This window comes from Embiotoca jacksoni, unplaced genomic scaffold (assembly GCF_022577435.1).
Source record: "Embiotoca jacksoni isolate LCO1_2020_lvr unplaced genomic scaffold, fEmbJac1.0.p SCAF_24, whole genome shotgun sequence".
NCBI lineage: Eukaryota > Metazoa > Chordata > Actinopteri > Embiotocidae > Embiotoca > Embiotoca jacksoni.
This window is the reverse complement of record NW_027185375.1, coordinates 3604647-3629147: the sequence shown is the minus strand read 5'-3', so window position 1 is coordinate 3629147 and position 24501 is coordinate 3604647. Positions and strand designations below refer to the sequence as shown.

General features: G+C 39.4%; 1 protein-coding gene across 7 annotated transcripts in view; it reads left to right on the top strand.

Moving 5' to 3' along the window:
- Positions 1-24501, top strand: part of sorcs2 (sortilin-related VPS10 domain containing receptor 2) — a 333105-nt gene that overhangs the window by 290396 nt on the left and 18208 nt on the right. For all 7 annotated transcript variants that reach the window (XM_069159112.1, XM_069159110.1, XM_069159109.1 and 4 more), the window contains exons 9-14: positions 3289-3468; positions 6442-6588; positions 10928-11030; positions 14131-14207; positions 14447-14538; positions 21019-21126. In XM_069159112.1, coding sequence (XP_069015213.1) covers positions 3289-3468; positions 6442-6588; positions 10928-11030; positions 14131-14207; positions 14447-14538; positions 21019-21126 — 707 coding nt within the window. The remainder of the gene's footprint in view (positions 1-3288; positions 3469-6441; positions 6589-10927; positions 11031-14130; positions 14208-14446; positions 14539-21018; positions 21127-24501) is intronic.

Genomic DNA, 24501 nt, shown 5'->3' with positions numbered 1-24501 from the left:
TCAGCGAAGGATGCTGGTTGATAATGACCCATATCTGACAGCTTGTCAGTGCCTTACAAAACCATCAAACATTTCCATTACATAAGTTATTGATAGGCCATGGCATTTGTCTGCGACATTATAGGAATAAAAGAAGTTTTGATTTAAGAAAAAAGTGTATATTACATTACATTACATTACATTTCATTTAGCTGACGCTTTTATCCAAAGCGACTTACAATAAGTGCATTACAACCATGAGGGTACAAACCCAGAACAACAAGAATCAAGAAAATACAATTTCTTCAAGAAAGCCAAACTACAAAGTGCTATCAGTAAGTGCCATGTTAAGCGCTTCTAAAGTGCTACCTATTCAAGGTAAAGTTGGAAGAGGTGTGTTTTTAGTTTGCGGCGGAAAATGTACAGAGTTTCTGCTGTCCTGATGTCATTGGGGAGCTCATTCCACCATTTAGGAGCCAGGACAGCAAACAGTCGTGATTTTGTAGAGTGTTTAGCTCGCAGTGAGGGAGCGACCAGCCGATTGGCAGATGCAGAGCGGAGTGAGCGGGCTGGGGTGTAAGGTTTGACCATGTCCTGGATGTAGACTGGACCCGATCTGTTCGCAGCACGGTACGCAAGTACCAATGTTTTGAAACGGATGCGGGCAGCTACTGATAACCAGTGAAGGGAGTGGAGGAGCAGAGTAGTGCGAGTGAATTTCGGGAGGTTAAAGACAAGTCGAGCTGCTGCATTCTGGATGAGCTGCATTGGTCGGATAGCACTAACAGACCATATCTTGTACAATATCAAGTCTACTTGCACTAACTTTTCATATTTTTATTTTTTATCATTTTACCACACAAGATCCTGACATGAAGAGAATGTGTTTTGCCCTCTCACAAACAGAAAGGGTCTTCATCACTTCTGTTTTCTCAGTTGGGTTAAGACAAGGCCTCTGTTTGCCTTTGTTTTTTCCTTACTCTCGGCTACTTACACCAGATTTACACGAATGCATTAATGTATTTACACCAAAACTGAAATGCTTTGGGTCCACATGTGTTCTGTCAGTGTTGTCTGAATGTATTTACATCCTCATAGATAGATCTTCTGTAGCGTACGATTATGTTTTTAGTAACTGTGGTGGGCGGTGGACTGTCTCTGAATGTTAAAAGGCAGCTGGGGTTGAAGTTTGCTCACTTCTCAGTGCCAACTTCTCTTTAAGCTGAACACTGCTGCCTGAGATGGGCTGTCATCTGTAAACTCAAGCTACAGCACAGAGCTTTAATGGAGGACAGCGATAGAAGAAGGAAAAGACCAAATGTAGAAGGAGATTTTGTGTTTGAACTCAAACAAGGTGCTGTCATTATGGCGATTACACCTTCATTTAATCACTCACAGTCAGTGTTGCACAATAATGTAATACAAATACAGTCTACAGTTTTGTCCCAGTTAAATATTACAAGAGTGCACAATGCACACTAACATGATATCTGGGTATCCAGTGGAAGGTACTGTAACAATAGGCGTCATTATCTTCCCAAAAGGAAAAAAGGAAAATTTGCCAACTTTTATGTTTTGCATAATAACAGTAACAGAAATTAGCAATAATTATTTATATAAACGGGCACAAAAAGTAATGTAACTGTATGTAAGTTTCTCCAAACTGGACAGGCAGCAGGTATTAAGAGTCACAAATGATATTCATAGGTTTACAAGGCCTGAGTTGGGACACTGGTACATAAAAAGGAATGACAGGTCCCAAAGCTAAAGCCTGTAATACCATCACTAGAGGATACAGTCAGTGTAACATTTTGCCTCGCCTCAGTGTGAGTACATGCACATGCACATGTGACCAGGGTCAAAGGTCATGTGACAGAAACCATGGGACTTGTGGTTAACCCCTGATCTGCCAGTGTAGGCAGATTAAGGGCAGCTGGATAGACCAAACTCAGGACTTTGTCCAGTCGATCACTTCAGTTCCTTCAGCATACGGGCTGCAGCTCGGCATGTACGGAAAATATTAAGGGAAATGAGTTGTGTGTATCACCAGGGGAAGCCCTGAGGGAATAACATGATTCAGTCAGTCACCAAATGCACTACCCTTTGTCACATGGAACTTAAATGGGTTTGTAACTCTATTTAAATTTGTATTACTTTCATTTATATGACTGGTAATTAGTTTGGTAACATTGAAAAAGGCAAATATGCAGGACAGCACAAAGTGCAAACTCGATTCGTATTAAAATAAAATAAAAAAATTAGCAATGATGTAATGATATTGTAGTACATATTTTTGACATCAATAACTTCCTCAACATAAAAAAACAAAAAACAAAAAACAAAAATCAGGCATAAAGCCTGACGTGTGAGGTGTTCATCAACCAGTATGACTGGAACCCCAACATGAACCTTTCTTCGGGAATATAGGCTGACTTCAACCAGCTGCGTTCTAGTCCTAGGATTCTTAGTTTGGCCTTGTTTTTGGCATAATTCACCCTCTGGCAATTTGCACAAAGCTAGCTGTGTGACTCAGAAACAGCGCATTTATGAATGTAATGATCAGTGTACAGTTTTCTAGATTGTTATTACTTGGAACCACTATCATAAACCCAAGGGTAATTGAGCATGGGTGGGTTTTTTTTTTCTTACTAAAATGGAAGAGTGTCAATGATTAGAGACACGCCTTCTGGGGCACTTCTTCCCACCCTGTGATGGCTTTAGCTTCAAATGTTATGTTAATGTAATCACTAACACAGAGAAAGTGCTGAGTCGCTCTCTGCAGTCTTTTCATGAGTGATGAAACCATTTGCATCGGAGGCTCAAGAGCTTCGACAAGTACGCCTAACAAGTTTTCTAAGCTGCCAAAACTCGTTTTTCGATGGGTAAAGAGCTCCCTTATCTCCCCCAGTTTGTTTCTGTGACTCTATAGGTCTGTATTTATCAGATGATGTTCTTTGGCTTGCACTTATTTACTGTCAAACTTCTGTGAATCACACGTACTGTTCTTACTGCTTTATCGATTCTCTCCTTTTCCTGTTTTATTTTCATTTTCATTTTCTCTTCTCTCATCTGTCATTTTGTTTGTTTTCCACTTCTATTTTTCAATGTCCAATGTCATTTTCACCAGATTTGTTCTCTCTATGAGCTTTCTCTTTTATCTCATCTATCTAATTCTCTCTTTTATTGGGTTCATTAATTTTCTCCGATTGCATGTACGGTTCTTTTATTCCCAACACCACTGATTCAGAAAATACTCGCAATTTCTTCATCACTTTTCCTTGTGTCTTCTCTTTCCATGCCTACCTCCAGGATGTTCAGATAGTGAGTACAGATGAGAGCCAGGTCTTCCTCGCCCTCCAGGAGTGGTACCAGTCAGACACTTATAACCTGTACCAGTCCGACCCCCAAGGCGTCTACTACTCCATCATTCTGGAAAACGTTCGCAGCACCAAGCAGCCAGAGGAGAACGTCCTCATCGATATCCTGGAGGTGAGATGGGGTTGGGGTTTCTGAGGCAAAAAGGTCCGTGTAGTGTGTAAAACATTCACTTTTCAAGGTGCACTTTAAAAATACATGATCATTCTAGCTAATGAATTGCTGCTGAACAGAGAAGACAAAAAAAACACCTTTGTATCCTCTGGAGAGTCTTCACCTCCAGACAAATCCACAGACCAGAGTAGTCCATCAACATGAAGCACTGCCCATTAATTTATATACATCATGAGAAAGGGACCATTTAATCATGCTTATATTGTTGCATTAATCCAATTTAAAGACTAAAACCAACAATGCGTCAGTCAGTCTCTTTCTGACCTCTCTACCCTGTGTGTCGGACTCAGAACAAAACCCACTCGTTCCCGGTGGAGATGGAAATGTAGAAAATTGAGACACAAATTAACTTTTAAAAAGGGCTCTGTTATTTCCTAAAACAGCTGGCCATTGCCGGTTTTTACCAGACTAGTACACATTTGTGAAAGAAATGAAGCAACATGCCAACTAGCATAACAGTGAGGCTAATTGTGTTTTGGTTTCACGGGCAAAGATTGTTCTTGTTCGTAATATCAATTAATGGTTGGTTTTGTTCTGTTTGTGTAATAAGTCATAACCATAAGTGTTGGGATAAGATGACAAAATGAAGACAATATGCAGACAAAGTAACACACTAATGTCACCGTGTCCTGTTACCTTTATTGCACTGGTGGCTAACAGGCAAAGTAATCCAGCCATTACTGATAATAAATTAAAGCAAAGGAAAGATGGGGAATGTTTGGAAGCAAGTGTGGTAGCATAGGGACAAATAAGTCTGTACGTCAAATGTCTTGCACAGATGTATTATCTCTTGTTTTCACTCTGCTGTAACTCACTGGTTTGTTGAATATTCAATTGGCATATATTTTGACATCTGCTGGTTTTATGATTGTATCTTACAATCAAGACACTAAAAAGTAGTTTGTCAATGCCATACAATTGTAGTTAAGTACATGTACTTTCTCAGAAACAGTGGATTCCTTAGAAATGCCTGTGGTTTGGAGTACCTCGTAAGATGAGGTGACATAGGAAATGTAATTTCTAAAATTTTCAGAAAATTCCTGGAGTGTGCAGGAAGTGAACATGGCATCATGGCATCCAACCGATGAATTAATCCATGCAGGTCTATTCATCCAGCCATTGTCTAGCAGGATAAGCTTGGTCCTTCTTCCTCACCAGGTCCCCTAGCCTATCTGGGGAATCTGTAAACATACCCAGATTGGATGGCATATGTAAGCGAAAGTTCTGGGTTAGTCCCTTACTTTTCTCCCAGTCGGGTATGCCAAGAATACTTCCATAGGGGAGCATTTAGGAGGCATCCTGATCAGATGTCTGAACAACCTCAGCTCCTTTCAGTGCAGCGGAGCAGGGATTCTGCTCTGAGCTCTTTCCAGTTACCTGACTGCTGGTTTTGTTCCCAAGAGGAATCCCAAACAGTCTGGCAAAGAAATTCATCTCACTATCCATGGTTTCATTATTTTACTCAGAATGCAAATCTCTTGTTGGTGGTGTGGACTGAAACTTACACTCTCATGACAGCAGACTCCACACTAATCCTCCTCTCAGTGTTATCCTCCGTCTTTCCTCCCTCACTGATGAACAAGACCTATCAGAGCACAAAGTACACTTTCACGAGGGTTGCTGTGATGTAAACTGAGTTAAGATACATATACATATACTCTTAGCAGTGAGTCCCCCATTCGATTCCCTGGTGCAGCGGACCTTATAGCCATTGCACTTAGACTGAAAAGCAAGTCTTGGAACCGATAGGTTGCTGGTTTGATTCCTTCGACTGACAAGAAAAAGCATCCATGACTACAGTGCCCTTGAGTAAAGCACTTAACCCCCACTGATTCCCAGTTGCTGTAACTCCCTATATACTGCTCCGAATGTGTGCGTTCACTGCTCATGCTTTTACTGCTAGCAATCTTGTATTAATTATGAAGACTCCCCAAGGCATCAGGAGTGTTGCGGTAGCTGATCCTGATTCTGCGTTACTCTTGCATCATTCTGTATGTTCCAGCAGTAATGCAAATGTTCATGTGTGTGTCACCAGAGTTTTTCGGCAAGGTCTCTAGATAAATGGGCGCAGACAACTTAAAACAATTGGAGGAGGAAGGAGCTAGGAAGTGATGGAGGGGAAAAAAGAGCAGGCGGTGGACCAAGCAGGCAAAGGCCTTGCAGATCTAATTTCTTCCTTCTCCTTCCTTCTCATCCCTCACTACGGGCTGCACTTTCCTCACATTCTGCAGATAGAGAGTCGAACATAGGGGATGGATAAAGACTCGAGGCTGAAGGAGCAGAAAATGCAGAGAAAAGGATGAAGGGCAAAACAGAGGTGGAAAGATGATGAAACGCAGACGGGATAGAAGAGAAGCAGGAAGTTTAGCGAGAATACAACCAGGCTTTTGTACTAACAATTACCTTGTTTCATTCTATAAAGATCACTGCTACATAATAGATAGGAAAGTGAGCTGAGGGAGTCTGCAGATGGGCATGCTGCCTGGCTCAGTTTAAGTGTCTGTCTGCACTGTCTTCATCATTGTCACATAGCATGTATTGATTTCAGTGAGTTTATATATTAGAGCTGTGCAGTAAAAGTCAGTGGTTTCCTTTGTGCTTCCAAGAAACATGCATTGCTCCATATAATACTGCACTCTGGGTAATCAGGTTTCAACCACTGCTGATGGTTAAAGGCACATTCTGGTTGAATCGAGCTCTGTAGTTCAAGGTAAGGTAACAATCCAGTCACAGAAGTCTTAGGGAAATGAAAATTTCCATGAATGACAACTAAATTTTAAGACCCAGTTACTGGCTTAACTTGTCCACAGTGGCTGTCGTTCAGAAAACATTGTCCAAGCTAACTTTAAAAGAGCACTCCAAACAACTTTTTGCAAAATTTTGCAAAGTTAACCATGGCTCTTATCCCCACAGGTACGTGGAATCAAAGGAGTCTTCTTGGCCAATCAGAAGATTGATGGAAAAGTGACAACTCTAATCACTTATAACAAAGGACGGGACTGGGAACCCTTGGCCCCGCCTGCCACTGACATGAATGGCAAGCCAATCAGCTGCAAAGCAGTAAGTATTATTCTTTTCCCCTAATTTATTTTATGATCTGTGAGATTAAGTGTCTGACCTCAAAAGACCTTTAAAGTGAACCTCTAAGTAAGCTCTTTTTCTTTATGTACAGTTTTGTGCTAAGCTAAGCTAATCACATGATGGTTATAGTCTCACATTGAACATACTGAAATAACATTTTCATCTTACTGTTGGCATAAAAAGCCAATTCTTGCATTTCCCAAAATGTGGAACTATTCTTATAAGCAATACCTTGACTGTATGGTGTGTTAGGTGGAGTAATGCTTGATGGGAAAGAGGGCTTTATTTCAGTTCTGCCATTTATTGTCTAGATAGGAAGAGCAAATATGTAATTGCCACTTGTATGTTTGGCTTGTTTTGGTCTTTCCTCACACAAAATAGTAAAGACAACCAGTTATTTTAGCATAACAGCTGGTTAGCTAGATTACTAATTATTATTATGTTGAGTCCATTCTGGCACTGTAAAATGCATTACACCCTTACAAATGGTAAAGAGTAAATACTTAATGTATCTAAGTATTTACAGTGTGATCATTACATTTCAAAACATTTTAATTGGAAAGTTAGGGACAAACTTTACAGTTTTTAAATCCAATATAGTAGCAAAACACACTCTTGGAAACTGTTGCTTGGAGAAGTTGATAAAGTCAATCATTGAATTTATTTTCAAACACATATCATCTCCATAATGGATCCTTTGCTAGAAATACCAATAGAGTTACGTGACTGTCAGGAGAGCCAGAGGCTGCAAAGGTAGGCTATCTCTCTCTCTCTCTCTCTCTCTCTCTCTCTCTCTCTCTCTCTCTCTCTCTCTCTCTCTCTCTCTCTCTAATGATTAGATTTAGTCGCTACATCATTTTTGTGAAATAAAAATTGCCATTTAACATTTTGGTGCATTAAAAACAAAAGAAACAGTAAAAATGGGTAAATTAGATAATGCTTTCTCACCAGCTAGCTGTTTGTGCATGGAGCAGTAACTGTAGTTTTTTAATTGAATCATGGTACTATGTTCTCATTTATTTATACAAAAATTACCTTTCAATGACAAAAATGTTTATGGTATGGTACAATGTCAGGAAGTCCAATACTGGTTTGTATTTTGCCTGTGTAGTGACTGTATACTGTATACTCTATACTACAAGATGTTGAGACGTTGTATTTGCAGATTGTGATGCTGATGCAATCTTGCACAAACAACAATCAGTCTAAATATTGAGACCTGTCGACTCGGCTGTTTAAAATGTGAACACAAAGTGCGAGAAGGAGGATGAGTGTTGTAGTTTGAGGAATGTGTGAGATGCCTGCTTACCTCGGCCATCCATCATGTCAACGCTGCTGCTGCGGGGCTACAACAGTGAGCAATGAGTCACTCGTAGTCTGATATCCATACATCACACCTCGCTGTAGATAGAGGTAGAGCAAGCCTGCTCCTTTATTTGAACCATCGCTCGAGTCAACTGACCGATTTGAAGGGAGACACAGATATCAGCTCGAGATTCGTTTAGCATTGGTGAGACACACACACGTGGATGCTCGCGTTGATATTGACCCTGTCTTCCCTTTAACCTTGCTGTAATTGCCTTGCAAAAATAAATTCAACAGCTCTCCTCAAAGTTGTTACATCTATCAGTCACAGAGACGGCTTCATTTCAATCACTGACAACACACATATCGCCTCATTGACGCCACAAGTCACAGAGATAGCCAAAGCTAGATAGTAGATGTGCCATCTAATGTGTCAGTGTAAAAGGGAAAGCTATGTCAGCCGTATTCATTACCTTCCCACCGGACAGAGAGCGGCTGAGAGATGACCTCTATGCACAGGAGAGGTTTATCATAATGTCTGAATGTGGTTTGTGATAGTCCACTTTTAACCCAGTGCTGAAAAGTAAGACAAAGTACTTTTTTTTCACCCCAAAGTGTATTTATTTATTTATTTTTGTGTGTATAGTTTGTTTGTGTGTGTATTTATACATTGGTCTTGTTTTATTTTACTTTGTCTGAAAGATTTTCTTTTAATCTATCTTATTTTGATTGTATGCATACTTAGTATTTTTTCTTATTGTGTGCTTACCTTTTTTTTTTTCCTGTGTCCCTATGCTGCTGTGACGACTAAATTTCCCCACTGTGGGATTAATAAAATCTTATCTTATCTATCTTATCTTACATAACCCTGAGGTAACAGGTAGTTTTCCACTGTAAATGAGACTATCATGGCTGTGGTTGCACAAATAGCAGAGCTAATACTGATTATGAAGCACTGAAACTCAACATTTGCTATTTCCAGCTTCTCAGATCTGAGGATGTTCAATTCAATTTAATTTAATTTATATAGCGCCAAATCACAACACAGGTTATTTCATGGCACTTAACACATTAAAGTCCTTACAACAGAACTTTGCAGCATTATACAGAGAAATCCAACAATTCAACAATTCCCACATAATCTAGAAGAGAAAAACTCCTCTTTAAGGGAGAAAAACCTCCAACAGAGGGAAGGAAAAACTCCCTCTTAACAGGAAGAAACCTCCGACAGAACCAGGCTCAGAGGTGGGCGGCCATCTGCCTAGACCGGTTAGGGTGAGGGGAGAGCAGAGAGAGAAAAGGACAGCATAGAGATACAAGACATGAACTGTTGGTGGGGCCAACAATCACAGAGCAGAGACATGCAGGTCCACGGCCATGGGACAGCTGCAAAAGAAAGAACAGAAACTACGCAAGCGAGGGAACTGAATAGAGAGGCAACAGACAATAAGCAAAAACTATGGGAGAGAAAAAGCATGAAGTTACTGAGATGTGATGGTGAGATATGAGTGTATAGAGAGTGAAAGAGTGAGAGGAAATAAGCTTATTGCATCACAAGCTCCCCCAGCAGCCTAGGCCTATAACAGCATAGCTAAGACATGGTTCAGGGCCACCTCAGCCAGCCCTAACTATAAGCTTTATCAAAAATGACATTTTTAAGTCTAACCTTTAAGCTAGAGAGGGAGCTGGTTCCATGGGAGAAGAGCCTTAAAACCTATTCCTTTTGGAAACCCTGGGAATGTTATGCATTTCTTTGTTCTATCCAAAACATTTAGCGTTAAATATCATTGGGTTTTGGACAAAGAAGAAATTTAAAAAAAAAAATACTTTGGCCTCTGGGAAAGTTTTACAGGCATTTTTGCTTATTTTTGCCAAAAGATCAATTTCATGTCTTCACACAGACACTTTTATCCTCCTCGGTATGGACCTATTGACCCCGATGTTGGATGTGCTACTGCAAATAGCCGAGTAAAATGTCTGTTGCCATTAGTTTTCAGTTTCCAGCTGTCTGTTAACCTGAATGTAACTTTAAGCCTTACCATAACCATTATGAGTCTTAATGTTTCCCTATTTCTCATTTACTCCCGAGCCCTTTAGTGTAATGTTTAGCCAAAGGTTTTGGCCCAGCTCACTATTTGAGAGCCAGATCAGGAATAATTCAAACAGTTAATCAAGCGCTGTGAACCCCCTTAATACGCAAATAAAACAACAACCAATCCGGCAGAAATTTCGGATTATATAGTCTGTCGTAGTCAGCCCGGCTTGATGGGGACTGATGTGTAAGGAGCAGTATACAAAATTAGACCCGTATGGTGCTTTATTTATATCACTATGAATCACAGACTATATTTCATCTGAAGAAGACAAAGTATAGATCATTTTAAGTAACCAACAATTTGTCTTAGTGAAATGGCTTTCGGGGGATAAAAAAAATACTGCAGCTCAAATATGTTGCAGACCAAACCTGCTCATTGATTGCAATCACTGCAACCACAGTTTCCTGATAATGTGTCATAAATATTTCTCTGTACTTCTTAATCCAAAATAAGATGCATATTATGTTGTTTGTAAAGTGATGAATTTGAATCAAAAATAAGCACTTTGTAGAATGAACTTTCTTCAGCTCTGAGGTTTAAAGCAACGAGCCCCAGAGCAGGTCTGCCTCTGACTAATGTTTGCTCTTGTGAATCTCCAGTCTGATTCTCTCCTTTGAAACTATTTGGCTTCCATTTAATATCTTTCACCACATTACATTTAATTAACAGCGCCAAACCCTTTGCACCGAGCTATATTTGCAGTGAGATTATCAAGTATCTGTATTGTAAGACTTATTAAACATGGCTGAGCAAGTGTGAGTGTCTTCAGTTCACCTACCATTTCACTGAAGTACTCCAAGCCACATTCCTTCTAGAAATCTACAAACTGCTACAAACAGTGAAACACTCTATTGACATATCAGTGTATATGCTGTGGATTACTCATTAAATTATCTCTAAACGTGTCTCCTCTGCAGCCAGACTGCCAACTTCACCTCCACTTGCGTTGGGCGGACAACCCCTACGTTTCTGGAACTGTCCACACTAAAGACTCGGCTCCTGGTCTCATTATGGGTGCTGGTGAGTACAATATTTATTTGTGTGTTTATAACTGTGACCCTCTCTGCATCTGACATTTACAAAGTATTCCACATCTTTTTCACACTCAACATGACTTTAGATTTGAGTTCACCATCTCTCAAGGCAGCTACCAGGCATATCTGCAAAAGAAAGCACAGAAACTACATGAGGGAGGGGAACTCTATGGAGACGCAACAAACATTAAGCAAAAACTATGGGAAAGAGAAATCATGAAGTTAATAAGATGTAATGGTGCCATATAAGAGCATAGAAAGTGAAAGAGAGAGATGAAAGGAGCTCAGTACATTATGGGAGGTCCCCCAGCAGGTGAGGGCTATAACAGCATAACTAAGGGATGGTTCAGGGTCACCTGAGCCAGCCCTAACTATAATTTATCAAAAAGGAAAGTTTTAAGCCTAACCTTAAAGCTAGAGAGAGTTTCTGCCCCTCAAATCCAAACTGGGAGCTGGTTCCTCAGGAGAGGAGGCTGAAAACTGAAGGCTCTACCTCCCATTCTACTTTTATAAATTCTTGGAACCACAAGCAGGCCAGCAGTCTGAGAGCGAAATGCTCTGTCAGGATGATATGGTTCTATACGATCTCTGAGATAAGATGGAGCCTGGTCATGAAGAGCTTTGTAAATCAGCAGGAGGATTTTAAATTCTATTCTTGATTTTATAGGAAGCCAATGAAGAGAAGCTAAAACAGGAGAAATATGACCTCTCTTGTTAAATCCTGTCAGTACTCTTGCTGCAGCATTTTGGATCAACTGCAGGCTTTTAAATATAATTTGGACATCCTAACAACAAGGAATTACAATAATCCAGCCTGGAAGTAACAAATGCATGAATTAGCTTTTCAGCGTCACACTGAGGCAGGATTTACCTGCTTATATTAATATTACATAGATGAAGAAAGCAGTCCTCGAGACTCACTTCAATCTGTTATCTCAAATTCAACCTGATCTGGAGCAGGTTAGGTCCTCAGCATAGTTTACCATGGCGATGTATCCTGGTTAGAACCTGCAAAACCAGACCCAAAAATCAGGAAGTCCTGGAACACAGCTTGCCACATGTATCTTGGCTAGAATTTTGTTGTTTTGGTATTTTTCTAGAGATACACAAAGGTTAAACAGATGGGTCCAAAAAATTATTTTGGGAGGACATTTGCATGGGGGAGGTGAGGTATTAAAATGTCAATATCCCCGATTCCCATGATCTGCATTATCAAAACTTGTCCTTTTCAGTGTTTAGGTTGCTAGCTCCAAGGTTGTTGTTGTTTCTGGTTACAAGGGTTTTTTAAAACAGTGGCACACAGATAGTGTAAAGGAAGGAGAATGTCAACTGATGCTGATACCGATATTATGGAGTAAATAAATTCTGGCATACATTCTGACATATCAAACAATATTCTTTATATATAGACTTATATTTAGACTGTATATACAGTATATATACTGTAAATCTCAAATGTGGTTATTAAACACTTGAAACTTGTGATGAAAAGGGTAAAAAAAATATGAATTTGATAATTATAACTAACTATTAGACACAGACACACAAATAGTTAATTTAAAATTTAGCTAAAAAAAAAACGTTATCAGCAAAAGATGTTTCATATTGGCACATTTCGGCCAACATACGTATATGCCAATAACAATATATCTTGATAGGCCAATATCAGCCGATAAAATCAGAAGGCTGATCTATTAATCAGGCTCTAATTTTAATCTAATCTAGGTCATAGATACACATTGGAATGCAGACTGGTGAGAAGGTGTCAGTGTTTTTGTCTTGTGTATTTTGTCTTTGTGCAACCTTTACAATAACACTCCATTACATGCAAACAGTCCGCGTGGCTGAACTAAAAGTGCCACTCCTCCGTGAGACAAACCTCCATTTACCCTGGGAAAAGCTTTGCCTAGTCCTCTCCATATGTGCAATGTTAGAGTATAAAACCATACTGCTTCATGCCTGAGCGCTCTAACACACAGAGGAGTTCACTGAACCGCCAGCAATTTTATTTATTGAATAGTTCACTGTGTTTGTTTGTGCATGGGCATTGCTGACAGAGAGCAAAAAAAAAAAAAAAAGGCCCTGAAAACTAAATAAGTGAGGAAGCTGCCTGTGCCTGTTTATGAGATAGAGAAAATAAGCCATCTTAGTCATGGTTTTTCATTTTCTATTAAAGCCAATTTCTGCAAGAAAAAAACAAAAGTGCAATGACAACAATAAAAATTATGAGTCAAATTTGAAAGGTATTAAAAAGTAGCTTTTTAGGGACTAATAGCCCATTCTCTACTTGTAATAATACAATTTGATCCGATTTCATTACGTAAATTGTCAACCAACATGGTGCTGTCCTTGGTCAAGAGAAGCAATGCTCCTTTCAGGGTTCTGCTTTGTTTTTCACGAATGATCCTAACATTGTAAATACAAATGGTCATGGTCTCCAGGTCTGAAAAGTGAAGCCAATATGCCTTGAAGTGTAATACCACCGAGGGCCACTAGGGGCGGGCTCCAAAAAAAAAAAAAAAAAAAAACTGGCCCCAATCAACTCCCATTCAAAAAGTATCAACTTCTCTCATGAAATACAAAGTCAGCATTTTTTTCAACTCACCATTATAATGTCATTTACTCAATTTGCTCCTTGTGATCAGTGTTCTGGCTTAATAAATATTTTATAGGTCATATTTTTGATATTACTGTGACAATTCCTACCTTTATTAAAAAAAAAAAAAAAAAAAAAATTCTCCTGGCAGTAAAAGGCCTCTGTACATCATGTTTTATACAGTATAGAATCAGAGTAACATTGCACCCCCATTCATGGCAGGATTAAGTTTTCTTTTCTGTCATACTTCAGATAGTTCGCTTAAATTCTAAATGTACACACTGCAAGGCCCACTATTTTCTTCTGGTCAATTGCTAAAAACAGTCGAGCAAGCAATAAAAGTCCTCAACCTCTGTTTGGTTATTCACCATCTGTCTCCTGCCTGCATCTGTTCTCTGTGTTCTTCCCTTTCTTTGACTCTGTTATTGTTGCCTGTCTCACATGAGCCTCTCATCCTCATGAAATTCTCCTCGCTTCATCTTTCCTCCAGGTAACCTTGGCTCCAAGCTAGTGGAATATAAGGAAGAGATGTACATCACTTCAGACTGCGGAAAGACATGGAGACAGGTACATCACGTCCTCCGTTGTTTCTTGTGTAACTCTTCAATGTTGCCCTCTGAACCATCTCTTCTCTCTCTCTGCTCCGAGGAGATATAAAATCCAATTTGATATCCATCCTGTTTTCTTTTCCTCTAAAATGAACACCAGAGTTTGACTGGCTGTTAATATACTTTTTGCAGCTCATCAAGACAAACACAAATAAATTAAGATAGCTGTAACATAATTTCCAAACTTCTATGTTGAAGGTTTTCGAGGAGGAGCATCATATCCTCTATCTGGACCACGGTGGAGTCATCGTTGCCATCAAGGATACTTCTATTCCCCTCAAGATACTCAAGTAAGATTTCTAAAATGTCACCAAAAACTTAGCAAGGATTATTGCTGTAAGAAATGGTTTAAAAGCTTGTGATTGTTGTGTTATTGGCTTTCTATCATTAACCCATGATAGATATGATGTGGATTAATTACAATAATGCATTTTGAAATGTATTGGTACTAGTGGATCATCCATTAGAGGCCTCAGACAGTCAATCAATCAGTGAACCTTTAATTGTATTCCAGTTTTCATACAGGTTGGTAAAATTTAAAGTACTCAGTCATTGACCGGCACAGTGTCTAAAAGACAGGAGGAATGTTAAAACAAAAAAGTAAAAAAGAAAAGATGGTAACATAAGAATGGAAAAAGTGAAGAAAATAAATACGAAAATTGAAAAGATAGCAATGAAGACAAGCACATCCAGAAGCAAAGCTGGTCAATGGGTGTTGACAATGCCTTACATTCATTATTATAGCTTTAAACTAAGCGGGTTACGGCCTTATTTTTATTGAGCAACTTGTAACATCTCCCACAAAGTCTTTTATCTTGGTTGCACGAACTGTTTCGGCATCTCCAGGAGCACCTGCTATTTCGTTTCCTGTATGTGCAGCCACATGCTGCTGAAGTGCAATATGGTTCAGAGGGTGTAGTGATTAATGCATTTGTTCTCAGCCAATTACATCACAGTAACTCATGAATCACAACATTAAATGGAGATAAAGATTCTCAATGATCACATCAATCTGATGCTTTGTTCAGTCATAATTCTGCTGTATTTTATCGTTGCTTTGATGCGCCATAATGCATTTCAGAAATCAAACATGAAGCGTAACCTTTGCTAAAAAGTTATGAAGGACTATGAAGGAGGTGATCATGGTGAACAGAACTAATGAGGCCCAGGAATCCAATGACTCCAAGGAGTTGGTGTGTGTCGAGGTATGTGTGTGTGTGATTGTAGCAGCCCGGCGCTTCTCAAATCAGAGGCTGCAGATTTATCAACATGTGTGTCCTGCTACCTTCAGATAGCTGCAGGGATTCAATGAAGTGAAGGAGAAGTTTTGCATGCAGTGTAAAGCTGTGATCAACAGATACTTTGAGAATCAACTCGATCCATTTATACGTCGATGCAGACTGAGTTATTAATATCACATTGATATTACACAAAATATCAGTGCAGGAAGTGTTATGTGCTTAGTACAAGCTCCAAAGCTCCACATAAGCTGAGCTATCTGCTTTCTGGTTACAGTGGAAGGAAAAACCAGCCGGTTCCCAAGCCCAGAACTGTACCCTTCAAAATCATTTAAGATCATCTCCCTCTCTCCCCACAGCTCACACAGACAATCTCCAGCTCAGCAAGATGTTATCTCATCGACCTTAATAAATAATGATAAATAATTAGAAACCATAGATAAGGGATTACTCAGAAAAACATTTATCACAGACCTAAATCAAATGACCTTTTCGATGGGCACGGAGTCCTTCACATTTTCCCTCCCTTACGCCTTGGCTGAATCAATATCCTCAAAGACTCCAGTGTTGTGGAAAGCGTCTCACAAAGAGCCATAAAGAGCTGTGAGGGCTTAAGAAAGTGTTCAGAGGAAAAGGCAACTTTTTAAAACAGAAATGGGCACGATATTTAGACTTCATCACACAAAATGACCATTATGTTATTATCTCAGATTCCTGGCTTCCAAAACTCTCTCTGGTCCTGTGTTCTGTTCTAGAGCCAGAAACTCCTTTCCCATTGCAGCTTCATGACCTCCAATTCTTATTTTGTTCTCAACTGTTCTATAATAGTGTCCAATGTTGTGTGAGAGCAACACACTTCAGCTGTGACGACTGAAAAGCCTTGTTGTCAGGCCAAAAATCTAATCGTAGAGCACCAGTGTTATTCCAGGATTTTGCTCATAGTTTTATTACATCGTCAGTACATGTCTCTGTTGGACACCTGCTTTAATTGTATGGCTTACTCATCTCTATTCTATATTGTAACAATAGACTTACAGTGATTGGGAGAACTTGTCAGGAATGCAATTCTAACTGGTCTCCAGCATGTGAGGTCCAATCAAATGTCACATGAATGGCGCGTATCACAGTGATGTGCGTGGAGCAGGGGGAAGCAATAACTTTGGTGGTTCAGAAGCCCAATTTGTACTGCTTGATCAACATCTAAAACATTGTGTTATACACGTTTTTGTGACCGTGAGTACTTGCGCATTTCACCGTGAACATCAAATTGTGTGTCCAACTCGACCCTTGAAATGCTTCAGAAAGCAATGAAACAATTGGCCGGGTGAATTTTTTTGCATGACATTTGCATTTCTAGAGGCACAGAATATCACTGTCCAAGACCAAAGAAGGTGTCTCAGGCCAGGAGTGCAACCAGGTGGGTTTTCATTGATGACATTGATGCTCAAGTTTCAGGATGCCCTTTTTCTTTCACTTTTGTTTAAGAAGGTAATTTTGGGCATCGCTTTGTTGGATAAGTAACAGAAAAAAGGACAAAGTAAATAAGGACATGTAGCAAAGCCCCTTTGCTGGACTCTGAGGCTGAGACGTTACAATTCATGGTCCACATCTTAAACCGCCCCCTCTTCTGCTCATGTCATGTTACCTCACACTCTTTTGAATGACACCTGCATTATTATAATTCAGTTGCCTTCAGTACTAGAAACCATAGGTGTCGTTAAATCAAACTTACACCGTAAAGACTAACTACCCCGGGCAATAACCTTGCTAATGCCACTTTTTACATTAATTGTCAACATAGGAAGTAGGTTGCCCCATTTGTTGTGAGGTGGGAGGTATAGTTTTGGCTATTGGCTTTAAAACGTCCAACTTCCAAAACTAACCAAGTAGACAAGGGTGTAACACATTATGTTGTCATTGAAAGTAAACAGTTCTTTTTCAAATTGTCCAGTAATAGCTTTGGAGTGCAAGTGCAACAAACCACACTTATCTACAATCATCTTCATGGCTTTTAGCAGACATAACTTTTCAGACAATAGAAGTCAGGACAGCAACACTTTTTTTTTCTCTAGAGGTGAGTTCTTCTGTTTAAAATAGGAGTTTTTAAGTGAGTGTATGTGGAATGGTTTAACCTTCTAGACCGAAAGAAACGGATAAAAAAAAAATGAAAGGGCAGATAGGACAGAGAGGACAGGAAAGAGAGATACAGTAATACAAGATAAATGTCGGGCATGGCACGTCATTATACTTATCTGTTGAGAAGCCTTCTTGACCTAAAATGCTTCTTCAACCAAGTCCTTCACATTTAGACACTCCTTATACTCCAAACCATCTTTCCACCTCCAGAAAATAAGACTTGCTCCCAGACTGTTTTTGATTCTCCAAAATAATTACACACTATTCCCATGTGGGTGTACAATTCCGTATCTACAACTCAAAGCAATGACATTCTCACAACCACTTGTAAAGCAGCGCATCAAGACTTTAAAAGTGACTACTACATAGACACAAACACAAAAACACACTCAAATCATTTCAGATATTTCCTCAGCTCCTTTCATCCACTCACTCAAACTCAAAGTGTTTCTTTTTTTCTTTTTAACAATGTAACTCACGCAATCATACGCACGCATCGATATCAGTTAATTATTAGAAGGTAGCAGGCTGAGAAATGAGATGCCACCTGAACGTGACGCCTGGACAGGACTGTGTTATGTGCATTTATGATTTATGATTAGTCTTGTTTCAGTTTTCTTCAGAGCACTGGAGGGATGGAGGAGAGGCTGGAGTATGGTATGAAGCATAATTATAAATTTGGCTGTCTAATCTGTTCGATTACAGGGTTATCTCTGCATCCACTTCTAATAATTCTAATAACTTGGGTATTAGCTGGAGGAAATGAGATATAATTAGCAGTGTGTCTGAGGATGTTGGCATGTAGAAGCCTGTAATTGCTCAGCTGGTGCCTTGTGGACCAAATAGGTGGTTCAGCAAGATTTTGTTCAGTTTAAACGGATTCTGGTGCAGTTACGTGTTTGAGTGACCTCATTTGAGGGTGTTTTCAGTTGATGAGTTTGTGAAAAGAAACTGAACTGAGCAGAAAATGCTGTAAATTTACAAAGAGACTAATCCAAGATAATCAAAAATCTATCACTACAAACTACATGAGAATGCTCACTCTTCCTATTGGTCAGGTTGCAATGGAATGCAATTTAACTTGGAGCGATGGCAGAGCTGTCATTTGCTCACAACCATGGTAATTATCCAGGCAAAACTTGACCAGCAGAAAGCCAAATGCACTTCGAGGAAATGTCTTGAAAATACTATGTGAGGTGCGATCAAAAAGTTTCATGCCTGATTTGAAACCTGTCTGTAATCCCCTTTAAATTAGTCCCCTTGTACAGTGAAGGCGCTCTTGTCACACTTGTAAAGGTCCTTGGAAGTCCTGTTAAAAAAAATGCATCAGGCACCATCTGTGATTCGTGTGGGATCTCCTCCACAATGTTAAAACGCTGACCCTTCAGCTTGAACATGGGAAACAGCAAAAAGTCGCAGTGCCCCAAATCCAGCAAGTATTGTGGGTGCGCAGCTAGAATAGTGTTGTTGCAGGCGAGAAACTTGCACATTTTGAGTTGGTACATGTCATGTTGGAGAACCCATTTGCCATAGTACCACAATTTAGGTTGCTGGTGTTAAATGTTTTCCCTCAGACGCCTCAGAAGATCATAGTAGAACTCTTGGTGAGTGCTTTGTAACACTAATTAGTGTTACTAAGCGTTACTGAAGTTAACTAAACTAACTGAAATAAACAAATATATCAAGTGTAGAATGCTGCCAGTCTCAATAATTGAATGATGGGCTAATGGTGCGGAACGAGTTCATCAAAACTTTCCAATCATTCAGTTATGTGTCAGTAAATATAACTTATTGTTTATGTATCATTTGTATGAATTCCGAATGAACATGATCTGTACCAGAGAACAATTTTTCTTTACCAGACCAAATTATTTGAGGTGTGAAATTGTTTGTGTCTGCTCAGGGATAAACCATTAATTTGCAAATTATTGAAGCATCATCATAAAAGACTTTTAAGGTATCCATATGCATCAAACAAACTGGTGGTGCCATGTGTTCTCTAATCATATCCAAGGGCAAACATTTTTATAGCCAATCCAAATGACTACACTCAAAGGCTGGGCAAAAATCCTGCCATCACAGCCTCCTCTTGGCTGCTTCTAACTGCTTTCTCGATCTCTCTCCAAGAACTCTGTGTCTGATAAGTGTCTTTGTCGTGTTCACACAAAAACATTGGCCAGTCTCTTATGGAATCCTTTTTGTGTTGTACTAGATTGAACACATGTAAAGTTGATAGAGGAAAGTGTGTGTAGAATGAAAATAACAGAGCTTGAGAGAAATGCAAACCCCCACACACCTAAATGATCGCTACAATCATTTCAGACGATTACAGACCCGGGCACCCAACTGATTCTGTCATGAGACAAGAGGCTTCAAACACTAAGATTCGATAACACTTAGTTTGATGCATTTGAGGCCGAGCAACAGCATATTTAGTAGCTTTGTAAAGCCATTCTGTTTTCTCCTCACTGTGCATGTTTACCTGCTGATAATCTTATTTTAGTCTTTGTTAGAACATCATTAAAACACACAGCCTGTAGTGCAAGTCACACACTGTTCGATTCCACATTGATCTCCTCCATCACACAGTCAAACGTACTCAGCCCTGCTGCCACTGTTGACTGCAGGAGTTGTTGGCACAGTGAATAAAACAGAGCAGATGGCTCCTTTTGTTTGTTTCAGACTCTTCATTTTGAGTTAGGATTGAAGGAAACTCTAAGACCAAACACTGTTACACAAGAAGGATCATCTCATTATCAGCGAATACATTTTTTTTTTTAAAAACACTTCACATAAAAATTTATCTTTTTCTCGATAATTAATCTTTCTGTGGATGGAAATGTCCAGTGGGCCAAAGGGTAGCTTTTCATCTCACCAACTATGTGTATTTCCTAACCGTATGGTGTTACTTTTGAAGTTAAAAACAAAGCTTTTTCAGGATCAGGACTAACTGATGTGGTTGCCAAATGCCCAATTTACCCTAATCCAATAAAAGGAACAGCAGTGCCAACATTGGCCAAAGTTAAGACTAAACTGAAGCTGGCTTCATTACAATGGAGAAATACTGTGAATGCGCTAGCCATTGGGTTTTATTGATGTATGCTTTACCTCAGCTGGTTGCTACTGCAGAAAGTAAGATGGTAAGCCAGGTATGTTAACAATTGTAGTTAATATCAGAGCACAATTAACCAATTTCTTTCTGTGGTTTTAGTTTTGAAAGGTTATGAAAAGGACACAGCCTTCTAAACTCTTTATCTGCCAGTTAGACAAGAGAAGTCGGTGGTTGATTTCCTCAGAGAGATTTGTAATATAGCCAACGATGGCTTCATCTGAAAACAGTTTCACGTGTCTTTTTTCAAGAATTGTTGATTGAGAACACTTCCTCTTTCTCCACAGGTTTAGCATTGATGAAGGACGGACATGGAACATTCACAACTTCACCAGCACCTCTGTGTTCGTCGATGGACTCCTAAGTGAGCCAGGAGACGAGACTCTGGTTATGACGTGAGTGAGATCTCTATTTCAACAGAGAACTGTTCAATTTCAGGGCTGCTGCAGGAATAATAAAATTAAAATCTCTATGGGTTCAGCTGAATTCTCTAAAAATGGTCTGAAAACTTTTACAAAGACCTACAAGGAAGCTTACATCCATGTATTGTATGGTAGATTACAATATATTCAACTGAGAAAACTGTGGAAGCCGAAGATAAAGTCATAGTATCCCCTACACATTCTATATTTTAACCCCTTAGTGCTTCCTACAAACTTCCTGCTCTTTGCTTGCTTCTAATGAGTTGTAAGAGAGGGTCTAGGCCATACACCACAGTCAAGGAAGCTCAAGTTTCTTTCCATCACAACAATTCCCTCGCGATCTGTTGGAGCGGCACGGGCAATTCCGCGGCGCTAACAGCAGCTGGTCGCGCTACTTATTTCCTGCAAAGCCGTCATCTCTCTCTCTTCACCTCCAGATTGCCATTACAGCAGAGGTTGATGGGAGAGGAGACCCATACATGCCCCCTGTCCTCCCTTCCCCGCCTCGCTTTTCTCCTCGCTGACATTTTATTCCTATAGTTCCACTTTATCAGTGTGTTCAGCAGTGTGTTTCTCTCTGCCGGGCTCCACCAGGTGTAGACCATTACCATAGTCTGGTAGATGTTCGCTTATTAAAACTTAGACATCAGTTGCAGGTTTATAATTGCATCTTTCATATGTATTAATGCATATATTATGGAAATGATCAACACTGGCCTACACAAGTTATTTATAAGAATCATCTTTAAAATATTCATGAATATGTTGTAGAATTAGCATTTTACAGCCACTCTAGCAGCTTGGCTCTTGTCTGTACTCAGGAGTGAAATATAGTAATTCACAGCTGAACTGATTTAATTGTCTGCAGACATTTATATAATCCCTAGAGGATGAATCGAACTGACTAGTGATCCCTTGACTTTACATCTAGCGCAACAACGAATGGCTCAAAGTTCCACGTGTCCACGGCTTGAGTTCATGACAGGATAGTCTACAATCCGCCACAACTTTACTTTAGGATTAATAATGTTACAATGTGTGGCGAGGGCACAACGGAGATTTGGAGCGACAACGCCACCTGGGGAATTGCACCCCAGGAAATACAGTTTACACAAATCTTGAGTATGGTATTGATCAGTTAGGTGCACAGGCTCATTACTATGAGAAGAAAGAGATGCGTTTCCAAATAAACCCCAAATGTTTTATTGAAGTGGCAAAATAGTAACGTGGCAGGTCCCTGCCACTTTATTATTTGCAGCTGCTGGGGAGGGAAGAATGTTAACAAAATGAAAATCAACAAAACCAATAAGGGAATTCAAATTATCTTTATTACATTTTAGTCTAAAATAAAACCTTAACACAAAACTAAAATCTAAGGGGAAGTCTAAAATTCCTAAAACTACAGTCTTTGGACTCAAGAAAAATTAAAGGAACTGAGGCCACTTGTGAGAGGCAGCCTATGTTAAGGAGTGCCTGGGGGTGCTGCCAAATACTCACCCTCTGGTGCAACACAACAAAACTTACAGTAGTCAAGGGTGCACCTTACTAAATGGTGTCCCAGTCCCAAATACCATTTAGCAGGTTAGACTTCTGTATTTTGATGGAAGAGTGATCGCACTACCTACCTACCTACCTACCATTTATCTCGCTTAAATGTAAATGTTTAAACATCTAATTACACACTATTGTCCACTGTTATTCGCCTCTCCATATTGACCCTGGAGCAATAGCCTTATAACATTAGTACCACTCACTGACACACACTGTCGTTATTCTTTTTCCCTGCGCAAAAATGCATTGTTAGTTGAATCTAATTATGAGGTTTTGCAAAACTCAGGGGTATCTTTGTTTGTTGTCAGAAGTTTTGTATCAGCAACAATACCACTTTTACATGTGCGATACAAATACTGACACCTCAACCTTGAGTATCTGCTCATACCGTTTCTAATCCCGTAGACTTCCTCACACTCAGAATTTACAGCAGGATTCTTGATTGGTCAGAACCCGTGCTGAGCAGCACCGCAGTCCATCTGGCATATATTGGCTTTAATTGCCTGTATGAATTGAGGTTTACCTCATATGCCATTCTGGATGAGAAAAAGTAATTGCTTTAACTTTGCGCACGGCAGGGTATTACATGTTCCCATATGATTAAAAGTCTAAGTAACTGCTGTTTCACTGCATCGAGCACTACTAAAGGCAACTTCACAACACAACAATGAGTAACCCACAGCTAACTCTATCAGGGCAGAGCAATATGGTGCACGACAATTTGTGACGCATAAACAATTTGTAGCACTAATAATCGTACATCTACAAAACTACAACACTAATGCATGCTGGGTAAACTAGCTAGCTATAGCCAGGAAGCATAACAGTCTGTTAAAAGCAAGACACATTTGTAGCAGGAAAAATTATGTACAGAAATGTCTAAGAATGTGTAATAATATCTGCTTTTTTTCTAAAAAAAAATACCAGGTAAGAGTAGAAAATAATGATTCACACCAAGCCTTTATTCAGGTGTGCAAAATATACATAACAATAAAATGTTGTAATTTTTTTCTCTGTACTCCTGACAGTAGATTAAGTCACTATAAACACTAAAATGATCCAGTCATGCAAAAAAAAAAAAAAAAAAAAAAAAAAAAAAAAAGAAAGAAAGAAACCATCAGAAGCTTGACAAAATGTGATACCAAATTTCTGGTCATACCAAAACACTCAAACAATTAGATTGCAATGTGAAATCAATCAATCAATCAATCAATCAATCAATCTATCTATCTATCTATCTATCTATCTATCTATCTATCTATCTATCTATCTATCTATCTATCTATCTATCTATCTATCTATCTATCTATCTATCTATCTATCTATCTATCTATCTATCTATCTATCTATCTATCTATCTATCTATTAAATGGGAATGACAGGACACAGGAGGAGAGGTGATCGGGGGTAAAACAGAAGAAAACACACTAGGATCAGACAGGAATCCTAACAATAAGATGATAAGACAGAGCCTTAGCTGCAGGCCTGCCTTTTAAAAACAGTCACAAAAACCACTGATCCATCTTCTTTAGTCCTTATGTGATCTACATTTGTTGAATTTAACATGAGGAGCAGATTATTCCATACTAAGATCAGCATTTCAATCTTTCATCTTTCAGCCTGCTTCTCCCTACATCAATAATAAAGACAGGAGATGGTGAGGAGTCTTTCACTCTCCACACTTGTTGAAGCTGCACAGAGATATCTAGTAGTCATGAGGTTGGTTGATTTTCCAGTACAACAGTGGACTGTCCGAATGCTGAATAGTTGGCTCGCTGTGGTGAACTCAGGACCTGG